The 21,690-nt window shown below is 53.5% G+C and overlaps 2 protein-coding genes across 4 annotated transcripts; both read left to right on the top strand.

The window, feature by feature from the left end:
- Positions 1-1,273: 1,273 nt before the first annotated feature.
- Positions 1,274-11,604, top strand: BABAM1 (BRISC and BRCA1 A complex member 1). Of its 3 annotated transcripts, XM_064381662.1 has the most exons (10): positions 1,285-1,360; positions 2,296-2,485; positions 2,578-2,913; positions 4,898-4,956; positions 6,548-6,668; positions 6,751-6,829; positions 8,015-8,039; positions 9,146-9,275; positions 9,449-9,535; positions 11,113-11,604. In XM_064381662.1, exons 2-10 carry the CDS (start codon positions 2,450-2,452, stop codon positions 11,314-11,316), a joined length of 1,077 nt encoding a protein of 358 aa, XP_064237732.1. In that variant the 5' UTR covers positions 1,285-1,360; positions 2,296-2,449; the 3' UTR covers positions 11,317-11,604. The 3 variants fall into 3 exon arrangements, with proteins under 3 accessions (XP_012298946.1, XP_012298945.1, XP_064237732.1); XM_012443523.3 differs by lacking the exon at positions 2,296-2,485 and having other exon boundaries at positions 1,274-1,360; positions 2,616-2,913; XM_012443522.3 differs by lacking the exon at positions 2,296-2,485 and having other exon boundaries at positions 1,277-1,360.
- A 2,754-nt stretch (positions 11,605-14,358) lies between these two features.
- Positions 14,359-19,379, top strand: ANKLE1 (ankyrin repeat and LEM domain containing 1). Its single transcript, XM_064382134.1, has 9 exons — positions 14,359-14,582; positions 14,657-14,809; positions 15,256-15,361; positions 15,479-15,614; positions 15,840-16,577; positions 16,703-16,880; positions 17,820-17,979; positions 18,135-18,264; positions 19,118-19,379. The coding sequence occupies exons 1-9, from the start codon at positions 14,359-14,361 to the stop codon at positions 19,288-19,290; spliced, it is 1,998 nt and encodes a 665-aa protein (XP_064238204.1). The 3' UTR covers positions 19,291-19,379.
- The last annotated feature ends 2,311 nt before the right edge of the window (positions 19,380-21,690 follow it).

Below are 21,690 nucleotides of genomic sequence, written 5' to 3'. Positions count from 1 at the left end.
AGGCTGAGGCAGGAGAATCACTTGAACCCTGGAAGGCACAGGTTGCATTGAGCCGAGATTGAGCCACTGCACTCCAGCCTGGGCGACAGAGCAAGACTCTGTCTCAAAAAGTAAAAATAAATAAATACTTTTGGGGATAAGGGGCAAGTGTGCATTAAGAAAGAAGACAACGGTAGCCTGGTTGACAGAGCGAGACTCAGTCTGGAAAAAAAAAAAAGGAGGCTGGGTGCGGTGGCTCACCCCTGTAATCCCAGCACTTTGGGAGGCCGAGGCGGGTGCATCACGAGGTCAAGAAATCGAGACCATCCTGCCAAGATGGTGAAATCCGTCTCTACTAAAAATACAAAAATTAGCTGGGCGTGGTGATGGGTGCCTGTAATCCCAGCTACTGGGGAGGCTGAGGCAGGAGTATCGCTTGAACCCAGGAGGCGGAGGTTGCAGTGAGCCGAGATCGTGCCACTGCACTCCAGCCTGGTGACAAAGCGAGACTACGTCTCGAAAAAATAAAAAAAGAAAGAAAGAAACAAGGCTGGTTTAGCCTGATGCGGGGGTTATCGTTATCGCCTGTAGTCCCAGCTACGTGAGAGATCGCTTGAGTCCAGGAATTCCAGGCTGCAACGACTAGCCATAATCGTGTGACTGCACTCTAGTTTGGGCTACAGAGCGATCCCTGTCTCTAAAAATAAGAACGAAAAAAGGCATGAAAAAGGAGGCAGGCTTGAAACAGGCCCGACTTAGTTTCCCTCTACCTACAATGACCCAATAAGACCAGAATAAGTATTTTTTGTCATGCAAATATATGTAAAATAAGGAGCAGGAATTAAGTAATTGGGAGGGACTCTGGAAGCTCAGGCCACGCCCACGTGGAAATACCTGCCCCACACGGAAGCTCAGGCCAGCTCCACCAATCACCAATTAGCTCCTCCTCTCTCCCTAAATCGGACTTTTCCATCCCTCTGAGCCTATCACATTGCAACCCCCACCCCTATTCCACGTTTCAGCCTGTCACGGTAGAAGCACTGACCATTGTAGTCTGATTCGGCCAAAAACAAAAATTCACTATCTTTCTTTATCCAATCATATTTCATACTTTGCTCCAGTGTAGCCAGTCACATTCCAGGTCCCGCCCCACCCAGGTCCTGCTAGTCTGTCGCACTCCAAACCCCGCTCATAGTGCAGTTTGCGCCTATCAGCTTCCAAGTCCTTTCTAGCCTAAACCAGTTTCTCTCTCCGCTTGCTCTGCGGCCCGCTGAACTACATTTCCCAGGAGGCATCGGGGCTGCGACGCACAACTTCCAGCTGAAAAGATGGCGGCTTCCTAGAGAGTCGGCGGCTGATTTGGAGGGAGGTTCAGGCTACGGTGAGCCCGAGCTGGGTGGAGAAAGCGTGCGGGGCCGGTTCCCAGGGATCCAGCTCCCTTTTCCCCAAGACATCCAGCTCCTCGCCTTCCCTGGGGCTTTCGCCTTTATTTCTGGTTTCTCCTGCAGTCTAGCCTCCATCCTTCTTGCTGCCAATAAAGCTTTGTTTTCCTTAGAGGTGTGGGGGCTGCAGGGCTCTCGGAGACCATCTTGAGAAGCCCGTGCCTATTGCCCAGATAGACAAACTGCTTAATTCGCGTCCTTCTCTCCAAGGGGAACCGCAACAGTAATATTTTGCTTCTCCCTCATGCAGACACCCGCTAGGCAGGAGGGTGTCCCAGAGGTTATTATTCCTTTATTCACCAAGACATTTGCAGTTTTAGGTAACAGAAAACCCTACTTAATCTGGCTTAAGCAAGAAAGGGAAGTTAGTAGCTTATAGATTGGGTCTAGTAGGAGCTGGGTCCAGGTGGTCAGAATTCGATCTGCAGTTTTCTAGGTGGGGACCATTTTGCTTTTTACCTTAGAGGTAAAAAGAGGCCCCTCGAAGCTTCCAAGTTTATTCTCCCAGCTCTGCAACTCTAACGAGAGTCTTTTTTCCTTGATGGCACTGCTGGAAGTTCCAGAGCTGCCACTCAATGGCCTAGTTTGGGTCATGTGCCCATCTCTGAGCCATTTTCAGTGGCCAGAGAGCTCGGATTAGCAATTGGCCGAGTAGGGGCATGGGGCTACCACTACGTTAAATTAAGATGGGGGACTGTTATCTTTTGTGGGAGAGGTTGCTCGGCTGATGGGTGTAAAAGGCACCCATTCTACAACTAAGGAAACTGATTCCCTAAGAGGAGTAACATCATCAGTAAGCATCTCATGGCCCCTGTTCCTTCTTAGTAACCAAAAAAAATTTTTTTTGAGACGGAGTTTCGCTCTTGTTTCCCAGGCTGGAGTGCAATGGCACGATCTTGGCTCACTGTAACCTCCGCCTCCCGGGTTCAAATGATTCTCCTGCCTCAGCCTCCTGAGTAGCTGGGATTATAGGCATTCACCACCACGCCCGGCTAATTTTGTATTTTCAGTAGAGATGGGGTTTCTCCATGTTGACCAGGCTGGTCTTGAACTCCCGACCTCAGGTGATCCACCCACCTCGGCCTCCCAAAGTACATTGATTACAGGCATGAGCCACTGAGCCCAGCCGTAACCAAATGTTTTTAAAACTCCCAAGGGGAGGATTCTGGCTTCCCCTTTCCGTGTTCCATCCAGCTACACAGGAGCCATGGAAGTGGCAGAGCCCAGTAGCCCCACTGAAGAGGAGGAGGAAGAAGAGGAGCACTCGGCAGAGCCTCGGCCCCGCACTCGCTCCAATCCCGAAGGGGCTGAGGACCGGGCAGTGGCGGCCCAGGCCAGTGTGGGCAGCCGCAGCGAGGGTGAGGGTGAGGCTGCCAGTGCTGATGATGGGAGTCCCAGCACTTCAGGAGCCGGGCCTAAGTCCTGGCAGGTGCCCCCACCGGCCCCTGAGGTCCAGATTCGGACACCAAGGGTCAACTGTCCAGAGAAGGTGGTAAGTAGAGGGCGTGGCCTGGGGCTCTGAGATGCTAGGGAACCTGGCATCTTGTCTTTCGGGATTCACTCTGCAAACATTCCCTTTGTATTAGTTACCTCTGGCTGCCACAAGTCACCACGGACTTGGTGACTTTTCAACAAGAGAAATTTATTTTCTCACAGTTCCTGGAGCCAGAAGTCAGGTGTCAGCAAGGCCACGCCTCCTCTGGAGGCTCTAAGGGAGGATTCTTTCTTGCCTCTTCTTTCTTTTTTTTTTTTTTTTGAGATGGGGTTTCGCTCTTGTTGCCCAGGCTAGAGTGCAATGGCGCAATTTCGGCTCCCTGCAACCTCTGCCTCCTGGGTTCAGGCAATTTTCCTGCCTCAGCCTCCCGAGTAGCTGGGATTACAAGCATGCTCCACCATGTCTGGGTAGTTTTTGTATTTTTAATAGAGACAGGGTTTTACCACGTTGGCCAGGCTGATCTTGCTCGAACTCCTGACCTCAGGTGATCCGCCTGCCTCAGCCTCCCAAAGTGCTGGAATTACAGGTGTGAGCCACCGCACTCAGCCCTTTCTTGCCTCTTCCAGCCTCTGGTGGCTCCTGGCTTCCTTGGCTTGTGGTTGCATCACTCTAGTCTCTGCCCAATTCTGTCCAGTCCTCATAAAGCCTTTCTCACTGTGCCTTCTCCACTTCTTACTCCTATAAGGACACTTGTCATCAAAACAAGATGTTATCTCAAGACTCTTCCCTTAATGACATCTGCAAAGACCCTGATTCCAAATAAGGTCACATATTCTTTTTTTTTGAGATGGAGTCTCACTCTGTCGCCCAGGCTGGAGTGCAGTAGTGCGATCTCAGCTCACTACAACTGTAACCTCCACTTCCTGGGTTCAAGCAGTTCTCCTGCCTCCGCCTCCTGAGTAGCTGAATTACAGGCATGCAACACCACGCTCAGCTGATTTTTGTTTTTGTTTTTGTTTTTGTGCTTTTTTGAGGCGGAGTTTCGCTGTTGTTACCCAGACTGGAGTGCAATGGCGCGATCTCGGCTCACTGCAACCTCCGCCTCCTGGGTTCAAGTAATTCTCCTGCCTCAGCCTCCCGAGTAGCTGGGATTACAGGTGCGCACCACCATGCCCATCTAATTTTTGTATTTTTAGTAGAGACGGGGTTTCACCTTGTTGACCAGGATGGTCTCGATCTCTTGACCTCATGATCCACCTGCCTCGGCCTCCCAAAGTGCTGGGATTATAGGCGTGAGCCACTGCGCCCGGCCTGATTTTTGTATTTTTTGGTACAGACGAGGTTTCACCATGTTGACCAGGCTGGTCTCTATCTTCTGACCTCATGATCTGCCCACCTCAGCTTCCCAACGTGCTGAGATTACAGGCTTGAGCCACCTGTACCCAGCCTCTTCTTTTTGTTTTTTTGAGACAGAGTTTCACTCTGTTGCCCAGGCTGGAGTGCAGTGGCGCAATCTGGGCTCACTGCAGCCTCCCCCTCCCAGGTTCAAGTGATTCTCTTCCCGTGTAGCTGGGATTACAGGCGCCTGCCACCACACCTGGCTGTTTTAAATATTTTTAGTGGAGACAGGTTTCGCTGTGTTGGCCAGGCTGGTCTCAAACTCCTGACCTCAACTGCTCTGCCTACCTTGACTTCCCTAAGTGCTGGGATTACAGGTGTGAGCCACTGTGCCTAGCCAAATGTCACATTCTGAAGATCTGGGTGGACGTGTCTTTTGGGAGCCACAATTTAACCCACTGTATCTTTCTTTCCGTGTTCCTGTGTCACACATTCTCTGGATCATTTATTTGTTCACCTACTGGGACTCCCAGTTCAGTGCCCTTTCTTCTAAGCCATTGCTTTCCAAAGTGCATGGCTTGGCTGGGGATTGGGGGTCATCACACTGCCTCTTCAGACAGGGCTGCTTGACGAGGGCCAGTGAGTGGTGTGGGGGCCAGCGTTAAGATCAGAGGACACTCACTACCCTCCAACTACCTTGCAGATTATCTGCCTGGACCTGTCAGAGGAAATGTCACTGCCAAAGCTGGAATCGTTCAACGGGTAAGAGGGACGTTTTAGGGCTTGGACGTGCAGTCATGGCTGGGAGGGGCCAGCTCAAAAGATACAGGGCTCTTACTCTGAAACTCACACCAGCTTGGTCTGGCTTCAGGCTTGGCAGTATCAGAGAGTAACAAGAGCCAGGTGCAGTGGCTCATGCCTGTAATTCCAATGACGGGAGGCTGAGGTAGGAGGATCACGTGAGGCTAGGGGCTCAACACTAGGCTGGGCAACACGGACCCTATCTCTAAAATTTGAGACAGTGTGTCACTCTCTTGCCCAGGCTGGAGTGCAGTGGCGTGAGCTCAGCTCACTGCAACCCCTGCCTCCCGGGTTCACGTGATTCTTGTGCCTCAGCCTCTGGAGTAGCTGGGATTACAAGGGTGCACCACTACACCTGGCTACTTTTTGTATTTTTAGTAGAGACAGAGTTTTGCCGTGTTGGCCATGGTGGTCTCAAAACTCCTGATCTGAAGTCATCTGCCTTCCTTGGCCTCCCAAAGTGCTGGGATTACAGGCATGAGCCAGCACACCAGGCCTCTAAAAGTATTTTCTTTTTTGAGACAGAGTCTCGCTCTGTCATCCAGGCTGGAGTGCAGTGGCTTGATCTCGGCTCACTGCAACCTCTGTCTGTCGGGTTCAAGCGATTCTTCTGCCTTAGTCTCCTGAATAGCTGGGACTAAAGGCACATGCCACCATGCCTGGCTAATTTTTATATTTTTAGAAGAGATGAGGTTTCACCATGTTGGTAAGGCTGGTCTCGAACTCCTGACGTCATGATCCGCCCACCTCAGCCTACCAATGTGCTAGGATTACAGGTGTGAGCCCGACTGTCTCTAAAGGTTTTTTTGTTTTTGTGTTTTTTTGAGACGGAGTCTTGCTCTGTCGCCCAGACTGGAGTGCAGTGGCACTATCTTGGCTCATTGCAACCTCCACCTCCCAGGTTTAAGGGATTCTCCTGTCTCAGCCCCCGCCATTGCATTCCAGCCTGGGCAAGAAGAGTGAAACTTTGGGCCGGGTGCAGTGGCTCACGCCTGTAATCCCAGCACTTTGGGAGGCCTACACGGGTGGATCACGAGGTCGGGAGATCAAGACCATCCTGACCAACATGGTGAAACCCCATCTCTACTAAAATACAAAAAAATTAGCCAGGCGTGGTGGCATGCACCTGTAGTCCCAACTACTCAGGAGGCTGAGGCAGGGGAATCACTTGAACCCAGGCAGCGGAGGATGCCGTGAGCCGAGATCATGCCACTGCACCACAGCCTGGGTGACAGAGCAAGATTCCATCTCAAAAAAAAAAGAGATATTGAAGGTGACAGGTCCTTCCCTAGTGTGGCACTTGCAGCTGCCCATGGCTGAGCAAAGTTCCTGCAGTGACTCTAGAGGGACCTCGAGCCACATGCTGCACAGAGGGACCCATTTGGAGAGGGCAGGCACTCAGATGACAGCCAGACCCATGTTCTGGCTCAGCCCCGCCACCCCCGTGCAGTGTAACCTGTACCTCCAAGGCCTTATCATGGGGCTGGTGCTGGGTTCTGAGATGAGGGTAGCTGAGGAAACCTTAATTCCCCTCCACTCTCTGCCTCCCCAGCTCTAAAACCAACGCCCTCAACGTCTCCCAGAAGATGATTGAGATGTTCGTGCGGACAAAACACAAGATCGACAAAAGCCACGAGTTTGCGCTGGTGGTGGTGAACGACGACACGGCCTGGGTGAGGCTGCGGCAGGCGCGGGCGGCCCTGGGGTCCCCTGGGGACCGGGGAGCACCGCACTGAGTCCTCTGCTTCCCTGCAGCTGTCTGGCCTGACCTCCGACCCCCGAGAGCTCTGCAGCTGCCTCTATGATCTGGAGACGGCCTCCTGTTCCACCTTCAGTATCCTTCCTGGCAGGGGTGTCCCGGTGAAGGGGACTGTCCCCTCCTGTCATCCTTGGGCCCCGGGAAAGTCTGAGTCATGACTCGCTCGAGATGACTGAGGTTCAGATCCCAGTTCTGCCAAGTCTGGGAAAGTCACCCCTCTGAGCCTCAGTTTCCCCATCTGTACCATGGAAGGCGCAAAGCTATGTACCCCATGGAGATGCTGTAATAATACAGAAGCAAAAGTACCCGATTTGGGCTGGGCATGGTGGCCCACGCCTGTATCTCAGTGACTTGCAAGGCTGAGGCACAAAGAATCACTTGAACCTAGGAGGCGGAGGTTGCAGTGAGCTGAGATTTGCCACTGCACTCCAGCCTGGGCAACAGAGTCAGACTCTGTTTTTGAAAAAAAAAAAAAAAAGAAGTACCTGATTTCTACTCAGGAGGTCCAAAATTCACCCACATGTCTAGCTAATTTGGTACTTTTTGTTAGGGATGGGTCTTGCTATGTTGCCCTGGCAGGTCTGGAATTTCTGGGCTCAAGTGATCAGCCCACCCCAGTCTCCTAAAGTGCTGGGATTACAGGCATGAGCCACCGTGCCCAGCCTCGTTCAGTTTTGAAACATAAATTAGATTTTATTCCATCTCTGTTCCAAAACCTCCCGTGGTTCCCTGTGGATCTTATTGTTTATTTATTTATTTTCTTTTGAGATGGAGTCTCCCTCTTGTTGCCCAGGCTGGAGTGCAGTGGCATGATCTCAGCTCACTGCAGTCTCTACCTTCTGAGTTTAAGTGATTCTCCTGCCTCAGCCTCCCAAGTAGCTGGGACTACAGGCATGCACTACCATACCCGGCTAATTTTGTATTTTTAGTAGAGACAGGGTTTCGCCATGTTAGCCAGGCTGGTCTCAGACTCCTGACCTCAGGTGGTCCGCCCATCTTGGCCTCCCAAAGTGCTGGGATTACAGGCATCAGCCACCATGCCTGGCATACCAGGGGTCTTAAAGTCATCTGGTGCCAGCACCCTATTTTGTGATCCATGCTGGCAGGAAACCAAGTCTCAGAGAGGGCAAGTAACTTGGCCAGGGTCACACAGTGCGTCTCCAGGGGTGCTGGGTCTCTTCTGGCATCATGATTGGGGTAGCCACCTATTCCAGCTCACGCGTGCTCTGCTGCCAGCCTTCTCCTTAGCGTCCCCATCAGATCTGGAAGGACTTTTCAGCCTCATGTAAGTTCCCTGTGGGGAAATTCTTACTCACCTTCAAAGAATGATCACTTCTGGAAGAAGCTCCAAACAGCACAGAAATAATCCAGGGAACCATAAAGCCTCCTCCCTTCTAACCTCTCCCTGAGCAATTCCTCATTTATCTGTCTTGGGAGCATGGGTCCTGGTGGGGATGCACGTGCTGCTAGGCAGCTCCAGCTGAGGGCAGTGATGGGGGATGCTCAGGACACTGAGGGTGGCCCAGGCGCGGTGGCTCACACCCGGAGTCCCAGCACTTTGGGAGGCCGAGGCAGGCGGATCACCTGAGGGCAGGAGTTTGAGACCAGCCTGGCCAACATGGTGAAACCCCATCTCTACTAAAAATGCAAAAATTAGCTGGGTGTGGTGGCATGCACCTGTAATCCCAGCTACTTGGGAGGCTGTGGCAGGAGAATTGCTTGAACCTGGGAGGCAGAGGTTACAGTGAGCTGAGATCCTGCCATTGCACTCCAGCCTGGGCAACAGAGCTGAACTCTGTTTTTCAACTCTGTCTGAAAAAAAAATAAAAGAGGCTGGGTGTGGTGGCTCATGCCTGTAATCTGAGCACTTTAGGAGGCCAAGGCAGGTGGATCACCTGAGGTCAGGAGTTCAAGACCAGCCTAGCCAACATGGTGAAACCTGGTCTCTACTAAAAACCCAAAAATTAGCCGGGTGTAGTGGTGCGTGCCTGTAACTCCAGCTACTCGGGAGGCTGAGGCAGGAGAATCACTTGAACCTGGGAGGCAGAGGTTGCAGTGAGTGGAGATCGTGACATTGCCCTCCAGCCTGGGCAATAAGAGTGAAACTCCATCTCAAAAAAAGCAAACAAACTGAGGGTGGTGAGAGCAGGCTCCAGCCTCTGGGTCATCGAGGTCTCTCCAGGGCAGCAGCAGAAGCCAGTCCGAGGGGTGATGCTGGGAAGGTGCTCAGGGCAGAGGGAACCGCTTATGGGAAGGCTCAGAGGCAGCAGTGAACTGGGGAGACATCAGTGGGGCCTCACCTGCCTGTAAAGCATCTGGCGTCTCTCTGAGGGTGATGAGGGGCAGGTCCCCACAGACTGCTCTGATCAGTCCCTCCTCCCACCTCTGCAGCCAGCAGAAAACTGAGCTTCCGGTCACAGAGAACGTACAGACGATTCCCCCACCATACGTGGTCCGCACCATCCTTGTCTACAGCCGTCCACCCTGCCAGCCCCAGTTCTCCTTGACGGAGCCCATGAAGGTGGGTGAGGCCTGGGAGAGGGAGGGATGCCTGCAGCCATGAGGATGGTGGTTAGACACCACACAGGCTGGGGTGCCTAGAGGCAAGTTCCTGGAGTCTGAGGAAGAAATGGGGTTATAGTCATGGGGCTTGGGTCAAGCCCCAGAGGCTAGTGTTCTTTACTTACCCCGCAGAAAATGTTCCAATGCCCATATTTCTTCTTTGACATTGTTTACATCCACAATGGTGCCGAGGAGAAGGAGGAGGAGATGAGCTGGAAGGTAAGAGGCCGTAGCAGGTGTGGGTGGCAGGCGGGTGTGGACAGGCTGTCTTGGAACACGCCTGCACTGGGTCTGGGGTCTCCACCTCCATTTGGTGGCCCTGGAGCCCTGGCTACGGTAGGTCGTGGGCATTCGGTCACCCAACAGCCGTTTCTCAGTTGTCTGCTGTGACTGATGGGGTGGGAGCCATTGAGACGATGGTTCCCGGCAACATGCTGAGTCCTGCCTCCCCCAACCCCAGCATTCCCTGCTTCCCTTTCTTTTTTTTTTTTTTTTTTTTTGGAGACCAAGTCTCACTCTGTAGACCAGGCTGGAGTGCAGTGGCACAATCTCGGCTCACTGCAATCTCCGCCTCCTGGGTTCAAGCAATTCTCCCACCTCAGCCTCCCGAGTAGCTGGGATTCAGGTACCCACCATCATGCCCAGCTAATTTTTGTATTTTTAGTAGAGATGGGGTTTCACCATGTTGGCCAGGCTGGTCTTGAACTCCTGACCTCAGGTGATCTGCCCGTGTGGGCCTCCCAAAGTGCTGGGATTACAGGCGTGAGCCACCGTGCTCCGCCCCTTCTTCCCTTTCTTCCTGCTTTTGACCTCGCTGTGCCCTCAGCTTGGAACACCCATTCCTCTTGGACTCCCCAGGCCCTGTTGGGCCTTCACATCCCAGACCTGAACTAGCTGTAGGACTTGAGTAGGACTTACTTCTCCGAGCCTCAGTTTACCCATCTATGAACAGGGGAAACCGAGACCAGCTCCTCCTCATACCTCAATACCTAAATCAAAAGCCCCTCCTCTAGACTGGGCGCGGTGCCTCACACCTGTAATCCCAACACTTTCGGTGGCCAAGGCAGGCAGATCATAAGGTCAGGAGTTTGAGACCAGCCTGGCCAATATAGTGAAACCCCATCTATACTAAAAATCCAAAAATTAGCCGGGTGTGGTGGCAGACGCCTGTAGTTGCAGCGACTTGGGAGGCTGAGGCAGGAGAATTGATTGAACCTGAGAGGCAAAGGTTGCAGTGAGCCGAGATCATGCCACTGCACTCCAGCCTGGGTGACAGAGCAAGACTCCGTCTCAAAAAAAAAAGTCCCTGCTCTATCTAGCTGGGCATGGTGGTGTATGCCTGTGGTCCCAGATATTTGGGAGGCTGAGGCAGGAGACTTGCTTGAGCCCAAAAGATAGAGATTGTAGTGAGCTGTGATCGAGCCACTGCACTCCAGCCTGGGCAACAGAGCAGAAACCCTGTGTCAAAAAATAAAAATAAAAAGTGCCTCCTCTGAGAAGCCCTCCCTGTTTTTCAAGAAGAATCAAAGTGGGGGCCAGGAGAATGTGTCTGTATCTGACTGTGTCTCTTCACACTGGGGACTCTTTGGGGACCATGACAGGGACCTCTTTAGGTCCCTAACTCTGGGTCCATGGCAGGGAATGTTTGCTGAATGTGTAAATGGTTTCTGCTTGGCAAACTCCTCTTCACCCTTTAGAACCCACCCCAGATGTTCCCTCCTCAAAGAAGCCCTCCAGGGATATGAAGGGGCTGTTGGGGTAACCTCTGCCTGAACAGCCTTTCACTGACCCCCTAGGACATGTTTGCCTTCATGGGCAGCCTGGATACCAAGGGGACCAGCTACAAGTATGAGGTGGCGCTGGCTGGGCCTGCCCTGGAGTTGCACAATTGCATGGCGAAACTGTTGGCTCACCCCCTGCAGCGGCCCTGCCAGAGCCACGCTTCCTACAGCCTCCTGGAGGAGGAGGACGAGGCCACTGAGGTCGAGGCCACTGTCTGAACCTCCCCTGTACATCTGCACCTTCTTGTGCAAGGAATCCCTTGGCCTGAAGCCTTGGTTCTCCAATTGGGTTCCTTGAGACCTCTGGGGGGTTCCAGGAGGCACCTAGGATACCTTGCAGGGTCCTGGGAGGGAAACCCAGGATTCCAGAAGGGATCCCAGGAACTCTGGACACCTGTCTTCTGTATTTCCCTGCCCATTCCCACTCCTAGTTTGCCATGGATAATTTTTGACCTTTCCTGTGTGATTTTTGTCATCAAAATAAAAACTTGAGAGTCATTAACTGGCGTCCACACCTGTCACTTTGTGTTAATTTGGATCATCTTGGTTGTAAGTGACAGAAAACTTATCCACTGAGCAAAGGTGAGTGGCTGCTTTCTTGTGATGAAAAAGCCCCCGGGACATGGAGGTTGCAGTGAGTTGAGATCACACCACTGTACTCCAGCCTGGAGACAGAGCGAGAGCTTTACTCATTTAATAAAAAAAAAAAAATGTGGCTGGGCGCGGTGGCTCACGCCTGTAATACCAGCACTTTGGGGGACTGAGGAGGGCAGATCATGAGATCAGGAGTTTGAGACCAGCCTCAGTAACATGGTGAAACCTCATCTCTACTAAAAAAAAAATTGCTTTGTGTGGTGGTGTGCGCCTGTAATCCCAACTACTCAGGAGGCTGAGGCAGGAGAATCACTTGAACCTGGGAGGTGGAGGTTGCAGTGAACCAAGAACGTGCCGCTGTACTCCAGCCTGGGTGACAGGGTAAGACTCCATCTCAAAAGAAAAAAGAAAAATTCAAAAATAAAAATGCTGTAATCCCAGGATTTTAGGAGGCTGAAGCGGGCAGATCACGAGGTCAACAGACCGAGATCATCCTGGCCAACATAGTGAAACCCCATCTCTACTAAAAATACAAAAATTAGCTGGGTGTGGTGGCATGCGCCTATAGTCCCAGCTACTCGGGAGGCTGAGACTGGAGAATTGCTTGAACCTAGGAAGTGGAGGTTGCAGTGAGCCAAGATTGTGCCACTGCACTCCAGCCTGGGTGACAGAGTGAGACACCGTCTAAGAAAAAAAAAAAAAAAAAAAGAAAGGGCCTCACTCTGTTGTCCAGGCTGGTCTCAACTCCTGCGCTTACAAAAAGAAAAGAAAAACCGGTGGCTCACGCCTGTAATCCCAGCACTTTGGGAGGCCGAGGCGGGTGGATCACGAGGTCAAGAGATCGAGACCATCCTGGTCAACATGGTGAAACCCCATCTCTACTAAAAATACAAAAAATTAGCTGGGCATGGTGGCACATGCCTATAATCCCAGCTACTCAGGAGGCTGAGGCAGGAGAATTGCCTGAACCCAGGAGGCGGAGGTTGCGGTGAGCCGAGATCACGCCATTGCACTCCAGCCTGGGTAACAAGAGCAAAACTCCAACTCAAAAAAAAAAGAAAAACCAGAAACAGCAAACTACTAGGCTCAAGTGATTCTCCCACCTCAGCCTCCCAAAGCACTATAGTTAAAGGAGTGAACCAGGGCCCTTGGCCTGGGGGTTGAATATTGAAGCCTCTTATTTATTTATTTTTTGGGACAGACTTGCTCTGTTGCCCAATGTAGGGTCCAGCCCTACCGGGTTCTGTGAGCCACTCCTAGCTGGTGCTGAGATAAGAAATTATAGAAATATAAGACACAAGACACAGAGATAGAGAAAAGAGAGTTTGGGCCCAGGGGTCCACTGCTACCCAAATCGCGGAAACCAGCAGAGGCCCCGAATGCCTCGGGATGCTCTCACTTTTACGGAGTTGCAAATCTGGGGGCAGGGTCAGTAGGGCGGGGCAATGATAGGGTCAAGTACATCACGTGTCATTCAGGTAGGGGCTCAGGAATTTCTGGCACCCGCATTGAGGTAAGGAGCATAATGGATCAGCACTTTTTCCATACTTGAAAGAACTAAAACATTTAAGATTTATGTTACTATTACTGGTTATCTTTTCTAAGACAAAAGGAACCAGGTGCAGAAGCAGGGCGTGAGAGTGGGCATGGAACGTGATCACTGAAGCACAGCATCACACAGAGACAGTTAAGTCCTCGGATGTCTGCGGGCTTCCCTGACAGCCGTCAGGCCTTGCCACAAGAGCTTGGAGAAGCGGAGTTTTCTCCTACCTTCCCCAGGAAGGAGAGATCTCGGTCATTTTGGACATCTCCTTCCCTAGCAGGCTAAACAGCGGGCGCTTTCCCAGCGCTGGCGCTGCCGCACAGCCGAGGCGCCCTCCAGCAGCCCTTATGCAGTGTGACAGAGGGCTTAGAGCATCTCGCCTTAGTGTCATTCATTTCACAATGTCACCCCAGGTTCACACTTCCAGCCTGATAGGCATTAGTAAAGGAATTAAGATCACCTATGAATAACTAAGATCACATATGAATAACTAACTACTACCGTTATGTTTCTAGTTACTTTCTTCTTCATTGTTTATATGGAAATTGGCTGAGGCCTTTTGCTCCTGCCTTGGCGCTTATAGGATCTCCCCGCTACAGCCCAGGCTGGAGTGCAGTGGTGCAATCACAGCTCACTGTATCCTCAAACTTCTAGGCTCAGGAGAGCCTCCCAACTCAGCCTCCCAAGTAGCTAGGATCACAGGTACAAGCCACCACACCCGGCTAATTTTTTGTATTTTTTGTGGGGACAGGGTTTATCCAAGTTTCCCAGGCTGGTCTCGAACTCTGGGACTCATGCAACCCTCCCGCCTGGGCCTCCCAAAGTGCTGGGATTACAGGTGTTAGCCACCGTGCCCGGCCGAAGCCGCTCATAACGCCGTGCGCCCTCCAAGAGTCCACCCTGGCAGAAGATTTTCCGAGACCTAATGCCCTGGGCACCCCGGACTTTCCTCATCGTAGCTCCACCCACTCGAGCAGGGGGCGTTCGTGTTTCCCGTTTTGAAATGAGATAATGGCACACCCAGTGGCATCCTGCCGCCCGGGCTCTTATCGGCGGCCCCAGCCCCTGCTTGAGCGCCTCTGGTTGTGTCGGGCCCCTGCAGACACTAATGCGCTGGAACCCCGATGTGGGCCCCGGTGCGGCGCGGGGCAGCCTGGCTGGGGACCCTGCTTAGCCGCGGAGAGGGGCGTCCCGAGCCGAGGGGCGGAACGGCGCATGCCCACAAGTCCGCCGCGGGAAGTAGGAAATCAACCGGCCGCGCGGTGCGCTTCGAACCCGGCCAGGGCATGTGCTCCGCGGCCCGCCTGGCGCGCCGGTTGCGGGAGGCGCTGCGGGAGGAGGAGTCCTGGTGAGGGCGGGGCCGGGGGCGGGCCAGGAGTGGGGGCCTTTGGCCGGGGTCCACTCTGACCCCGGTGTTTGCAGGGCGGTGGAGGAGCTGCTGCGCCGCGGGGCTGACCCTAATTTGGTGCTGGAGGACGGCGCAGCGGCCGTGCACTTGGCGGCCGGAGCCAGGGACCCGCGCGGCCTGCGCTGCCTCGGGGTCCTACTGCGCCGAGGCGGGGACCCCAACTCTCGGTAAGGCGGAGCCTGGGCCCGCGGCAGGGTCTCCAGAAGCCGAAGTCTGGGAATCCGGAAAGGGATGCCCCGCTATCCGGGGCCAGGGCCTCAGGGCCTGAGGGTGGGGTTTGGGGGATCTTGGGGAGGGAACTTGGGGGGCCCAAGGGCGGGGCTAGGGCTTGAGGGAGGCGCTGGGGTCCCAGACCGAGGGCGGGGAATGGGACTTCGCTAGGACCAAAATGAGGATCAAGGGTGCAGATCTGGGGGTGGAAGCTCCAGGGTCAGACGGCAGAGGTTTGGGTCCTGGCCTGAGGTCATAGCTTCTAGGTTCCAAGGGCAGTGTCCCAGGCTGGACGGTGGAGATGGGGGGCCAAGAACTAAGACTCCGGGTCCCCAGAGCAGAGGTTGGGGTTCCTGCCGGGAGGCTTGAGTCCGCAATGACTCCTCTTGCGCTGCTGCCCTAGATCTGTCGAGGCGCTGACACCCCTGCATGTAGCCGCCGCCTGGGGCTGTCGCCGCGGCCTGGAGCTGCTGCTGAGCCACGGAGCGGACCCGGCGCTGCGCGACCAGGTTGGCAGGCACTGCGCGGGCAAAGAAAGGCTGGAGAGCCCAGAGGGAGGGAGGGAGGGAGGGAGGGAGGGAAGGGAGAAGGGCCTCGGACGCCCCCTGCTGACCGTGCCGCTGTAGGACGGACTCCGGCCGCTGGACCTGGCCCTGCAGCAGGGACACGTGGACTGCGCCAGAGTCCTGCGGGATCTCCACACGCGGACCGGGACCCAGACGATCGGGGCAGAGACCCAGGAGCCCAGGCGTGCCCCTGGCAGTGAGTAGGGCCTGCGGGGCTGCTGGGGCTTGACTTCTGCACCAGTCTCTGGCATCCACTGTTTCCCCCACCCTACCCATCGGTTGTGACTGTCTCATGTCCACTGTCTGTGGCCAGCTCTTTCTGTCTCAGACACTCCGATGTCCTTTTTCTGTCTGTCTGATCCTCTTCCCATCCCTGTTTCATCCCTCCTCCTCCCTCTCTGGCCCTTACTCTCACCTGCAGCCCCGGGCCTCTCTGGACCTCCCGATGAGACGCTGGACTCCATCGCACAACAAACGCAGCCATGCAGAGGTGACAACAGGGACATGGGCTTGGAGGCTGACCCCGGACCCCTCAGCCTCCCTGTTCCCCTTGAAATTGTGGACAAAGATGGGAGCCCAGCATCCCCTCCAGGGCACTGGGATTGCGGCTCCGACGCTTCTTTCGTCACTGCATTTGAGGTCTCTGGAGCCGAAGACCCAGCCTTGGACACTCCCTCCTGGGCTGGTTCATTGCCACGGACCAGGCAGGGGCTCCTGCATGTTGTCCGTGCCACCCAGAGGGTACCTAGGTCTCAGGGCACGGAGGCAGAACTGAATACCCGTCTGCAGGCGCTGACTCTGACCCCACCAAATGCTGCCAGCTTCCAGTCCTCCCACTCCTCCACGCCTCTCCTGGACAGCACGCCGGCTCATAGCCCCCCACAGACATCACCTCCTGGAGCCTCTAACTGCCACTGCCTTCGGGAGGACGAGGCATCCATTGATAGTGACGTGGCCACGCTCTGGCTGACAGAGGACGAGGCAAGCTCTACAGGTGGCAGGGACCCTGTCGCCCCTTGCCAGCACCTGCCAGTGCCCACTCTGTGTGACCTGGAGTTGCTGCAAGGGCTCCAAGTGCTTGGTGAGAATCCTGGCCCCGTCACACCCTTCACCCGACAGTTCTACCTCCAACAGCTGCAAGAAGCCCAGATTGCCCCTGGTTAGTCTCTCCCGGGCACACGGAATCCAGGGAGCCTCCAGGAATCTCCCGGAGAACCCCAGCTCTCCGTCCAGCTTTCCTCCTCATCTTACAACCATCCTTCCTCCATCTCCCTTGACTCCCAGGCCCAGACTTTGCAGGGCACAGCCTCGAACTGGCTGCAGCCCTGCGGACCGGCCGTATTCCAGATGCCCAGGCAGACGAAGACGCATTGGCCCAGCAGTTTGAGCGGCCAGATCCTGCCAGGAGGTGGCGGGAGGGGGTCGTGAAGTCTAGCTTCACGTATCTGCTGCTGGACCCCAGGTACTCAGGGCAGGAAAGCCCCAGAAGTAGAAGCTAGAAAATTTGGGAATTGGCTTTCATTTGCTGTGTGGCCTTAGAAAAGGGACTGGTCTGCTCTCATCAGCTTTTTTTTAATTTAAAAATTTTTTTTTTTTTTTTTTTTAGGGACAGGGTTTCACCATGTTGGTCAGGCTGGACTCGAACTCCCGACCTCAGGTGATCCACCCTCCTCAGCCTCCCAAAGTGCTGGAATTACAGGCATGAGCCATCGCGCCTGGCCCTTTTTTTTTTTTTTTTTTTGAGACGGAGTCTTGCTCTATCGCCCAGCTGAAGTGCAGTGGTGCGATCTTGGCTCACTGCAACATCAGCCTTTCAGGTTCAAGTGATTCTCCTGCCTCAGCCTACTGAGTAGCTGGGACCACAGGCGCGCACCACCGTGCCCAGCTAATTTTTGTATTTTTAGTCGAGACAGGGTTTCACCATGTTGGCTAGGCTGGTTCTAAACTCCTGACCTTGTGATCCGCCTGCCTTGGCCTCCCAAAATGCTAGGATTACAGGCTTGAGCTACTATGCCTGGCCTCTTTTTTTTTTTTTTTTTTTTTTTGAGACAGTCTCACTCTGTCACCCAGGTTGGAATGCAGTGGTACAATCTTGGCTCATTGCAACCTCTGCCTCCTGGGTTCAAGCAATTCTTGTGCCTCACCTCCCAAGTAGTTGGGATTACAGGCATATGCCACCATGCCTGGCTAATTTTTTTTTTTTAATAATTGTAGTAGAGTAAATTTAGTAGTTTCACCATGTTTGCCAGGCTGGTCTCGAACTCCTGACATTGTGATCCACCTGCCTCTGCCTGGGAATACAGGGGTGAGCCACCACGCCTAGCCATGTTGTGATTTTAAGGACTGTCATTGGGGACCACTCTGTCCACTTTTCCCCATCTGAGCCACCCCCCACATCCAGGGAGACTCAGGATCTGCCAGCCCGAGCCTTCTCACTGACCCCAGCTGAGCGCCTTCAGACCTTCGTCCGTGCCATCTTCTACGTGGGCAAGGGGACGAGGGCCCGGCCGTATATCCACCTCTGGGAGGCCCTTGGTCACTATGGGCGGACAAGAAAGCAGGTGTGAGGACGAGGATCAGGGTCCAGCAAGGGCATTCAGGCCATGGGCAGGTAGAGGATGGAGGGGATCCAGCAAGGGCATTCAGGCCATGGGCAGGTAGAGGATGGAGGGGATCGGGGGGGGGCTCACCCTTGACTCTGCCCTGGCCCCCCCAGGCCTGCCCCAAGGTACGTCGCATCTTGGACATCTGGGCCAGTGGTGGCGGCGTTGTCTCCCTACATTGCTTCCAGCACGTGGTCGCTGTGGAGGCTTATACACGGGAGGCATGTATTGTGGAAGCCTTAGGTGGGTACCTGGTGCATAGGATGGGGGATATATGAGGGCATTTTTCCTTCTGAGGGGTGTTCATTTGTCGACTGAGCAATTATTGAGCACCAGCTTTATACCTGCACTTGCATGTATTTTACTCCATGGGTTTATCCCCACTCAAGGGCAACACACATTGGGTTTGCTGTCACATGCTTTTTTTTTTTTTTTTTTTTTTGAGATGGAGTCTCGTCTCTGTCATCCAGGCTGAAGTGTAGTGGCACGATCTTGGCTCACTGCAACCTCTGCTTCCTGGGTTCAGGTGATTCTCATCTCAGCCTCCCGAGTAGCTGGGATTACAGGCATGCGCCACCATGCCTGGCTAATTTTTGTATTTTTAGTAGAGACGGGGTTTCACCACGTTAGCCAGGCTGGTTTCACACTCCTAACCTCAGGTAATCCGGCTGTCTCAGCCTCCCAAAGTGCTAGGATTACAGGCATGCGCCATCGCGCCTGGCTGCTGTCACATACTTGTTTTTGTGTGTGTGAGACTCTGTTGCCCAGGCTGGGGTGCAGTGGCATGATCCCGACTCACTGCAGCCTCTGCCTTGCAGGTTCAAGTGATTCTTGTGCCTCATCGTCCCAAGGATTATAGATACATACCACTATACCATGCCAAGCTAATTTTTGTATTTTTAGTAGAGACAGGGTTTCACCATGTTGGCCAGGCTGGTCTCGAACTCCTGGCCTCATTTGATCTACCTGCCTCAGCCTCTCAAAGTGTTGGGATTACAGGCATGAGCCACTGCACCCAGCCTGCTGTCACACACTTCTGCTGGATGGGGAGGGGTCCCTATGGCTGCCCCTCTCACCCCACATCCAATTTCTCCAGGAATCCAGATGCTCACCAACCAGAAACAAGGGCACTGTTATGGAGTGGTGGCAGGCTGGCCACCTGCTCGTCGCCGGCGCTTGGGGGTTCACCTGCTGCACCGCGCCCTCCTTGTCTTCCTGGCTGAAGGCGAGCGACAGCTTCGTCCCCAGGACATCCAGGCCCGGGGCTGAGTGCTGGGGAATTGGCCATCCAGCCTGGGTAGAAATGTTGGAATGTTCCAGCTGCCCCGTGCTGACAGCAGCCCCCTTCTTTGGTTTCAGAGGGGTGTGTGTGTCTGTGTGTGTGTGTGTGTGTGTGTGTGTGTGTGTGTTGTGTGGTGCAGGGAGCATCAGCAGATCTTCCCCAGGCTGAGGGAGGACTTTTTTACCGATGTTACTGCTGGAGAGGTAATGAGTAGTGAGCTCCCCATCACGGGAGAAAGACAAGTAGGGAAGCAGAAGGTGCTTTGGAACAGTTGGTACTTACGTCAGGGGCGTTTGAACCTGGGCCACTCCATCTGGAGTAGGAGCTGGGTGAAATAAGGCTGAGACCTACTGGGCTGCATTCGCAGAGAGTGAAGGCATTCTAAGTCACAGATGACAAAGGAGGTCAGAACAAGAGACAGGTCGTAAAGACCCTGCTGATAAAACAGGTCGCAGTTGCCAGGCGCTGTGGCTCACGCCTGTGATCCCAGCTCTTAGGGAGTCATAGGCAGGAGGATAGCTTGAGCCCAGGAGTTCCAGACCTGCCTGGGCAATATAGCAAGAACCCGTTCTAAAAAAAAAAAAAAAGAAAAGAAAAGAAAAGAAAAAAAAAGGTTACAGTAAAGAAGCCGGCCAAAACCCACCAAAACCAAGGTGGTGATAAGAGTGACCTCTGGTCGTCCTCACTGCTACACTCCCACCGGCACCATGAGTTTACAAATGCCATGGCAGGCCGGGAGCGGTGTCTCATGCTTGTAATCCCAGCACTTTGGGAGGCCAAGGTGGCTGGATCACCTGAGGTCAGTAGTTCGAGAACATCCTGGCCAACATTGTGAAACCTCTTCTCTACTAAAAATACGAAAATGAGCCAGGCATGGTGGTGCATGCCTGCAATCCCAGCTACTAGGGGGGCTGAGGCAGGAAGATTGCTTTAACCCGGGAGGCAGAGGTTGCAGTGAACAGAGATCGCACCACTGAACTCCAGTCTGGCCAACAGAGTGAGACTCCATCTCAAAAAAAAAAAACTAAACAGCCGGGCGCGGTGGCTCACACCTGTAATCCCAGCACTTTGGGAGGCTGAGGCGGGTGGATCACAAGGTCAAGAGATGGAGACCATCCTGGTCAACATGGTGAAACCCCGTCTCTACTAAAAATACAAAAAATTAGGTGGGCATGGTTACACGTGCCTGTAATCCCAGCTACTCGGGAGGCTGAGGCAGGAGAATTGCCTGAACCCAGGAGGCGGAGATTGCGGTGAGCTGAGATCACGCCATTGCACTCCAGCCTGGGTAACAAGAGAGAAACTCCGTCTCCAAAAAAAAAAAAAAAAAAAAAAACACGCCATGGCAACATCAGGAAGTTACCCTTTAGACCCTATATGGTCTAATAAGGGGAGGCATGAATAATCCACCCTTTGTTTAACCTATCATCAATAAATAACCATAAGAATGGGCAACCAGCAGCCCTGCCCTGTCTATGGAGTAGCCATTCTTTTATTCGTTTAATTTCTTCTTTTTTTTTTTTTTTTGAGACAGAGTCTCACACTGTCGCCCAGGCAGTAGTGCAGTGGTGCGATCTCGGCTCACTGAATCTTCACCTCCTGGGTTCAAGCAATTCTCCTGCCTCAGCCTGCTGAGTAGCTGGGACTATAGACGTGCGCCACCACGCCCAGCTGTTTTTTTTTTATTTTTAGTAGAGACGGGGTTTCACCATGTTGGCCAGGATGGTCTCTGTCTCTGGACCTTGTGATCTGCCCACCTCACCCTCCCAAAGTGCTGGGATTACAGGCATGAGCCATCGCGCCCGGCCCCTTTAATTTCTTAATAAATTTGCTTTTACTGTACTCTGAACTTGCCCTGAATTCTTTCTAGCATAAGATTGAAGAACCCTCACTTGGGGTCTGCATCGGGACCCCTTTCTGGTAACACTTTGGCAGTTTGGTCCTGTCAAAATGGATAGAGCCTGATTTTACCTCCCAGACACAGGACACCCCCACATGGCGGGATGAACTGGGGGATCCTCAGGTACACTCAGGGTATCTACCTAGCTTGAGAGCAAAGTTCACAGCTTCCCAGCTGTGAGACCTCGAACCAGTATTTTATCTGTCTGAGCCGGTTTCCTTCGTTGTACACTGGGGCAGTAAGAGGTCCCACTCCTAGGGAGTCAGTGTAGGGATTTTTTTTTTTTTTTTTTTTTTGAGATGGAGTTTCGCTCTTGTTACCCAGGCTGGAGTGCAATGGCGCAACCTCGGCTCACTGCAACCTCTGCCTCCTGGGTTCAAGCAATTCTCCTGCCTCAGCCTCCTGAGTAGCTGGGATTACAGGCACGCGCCACCATGCCCAGCTAATTTTTTGTATTTTTAGTAGAGACAGGGTTTCACCATGTTGA

This window comes from Aotus nancymaae, unplaced genomic scaffold (genome assembly GCF_030222135.1).
Source record: "Aotus nancymaae isolate 86718 unplaced genomic scaffold, 86718_ANA_hifiasm-v0.15.2.pri h1tg000028l, whole genome shotgun sequence".
NCBI classification, from domain to species: Eukaryota; Metazoa; Chordata; class Mammalia; order Primates; family Aotidae; genus Aotus; species Aotus nancymaae.
Note: the sequence above shows the minus strand (reverse complement) of the source record. Positions and strands in the feature narration are given on the sequence as shown.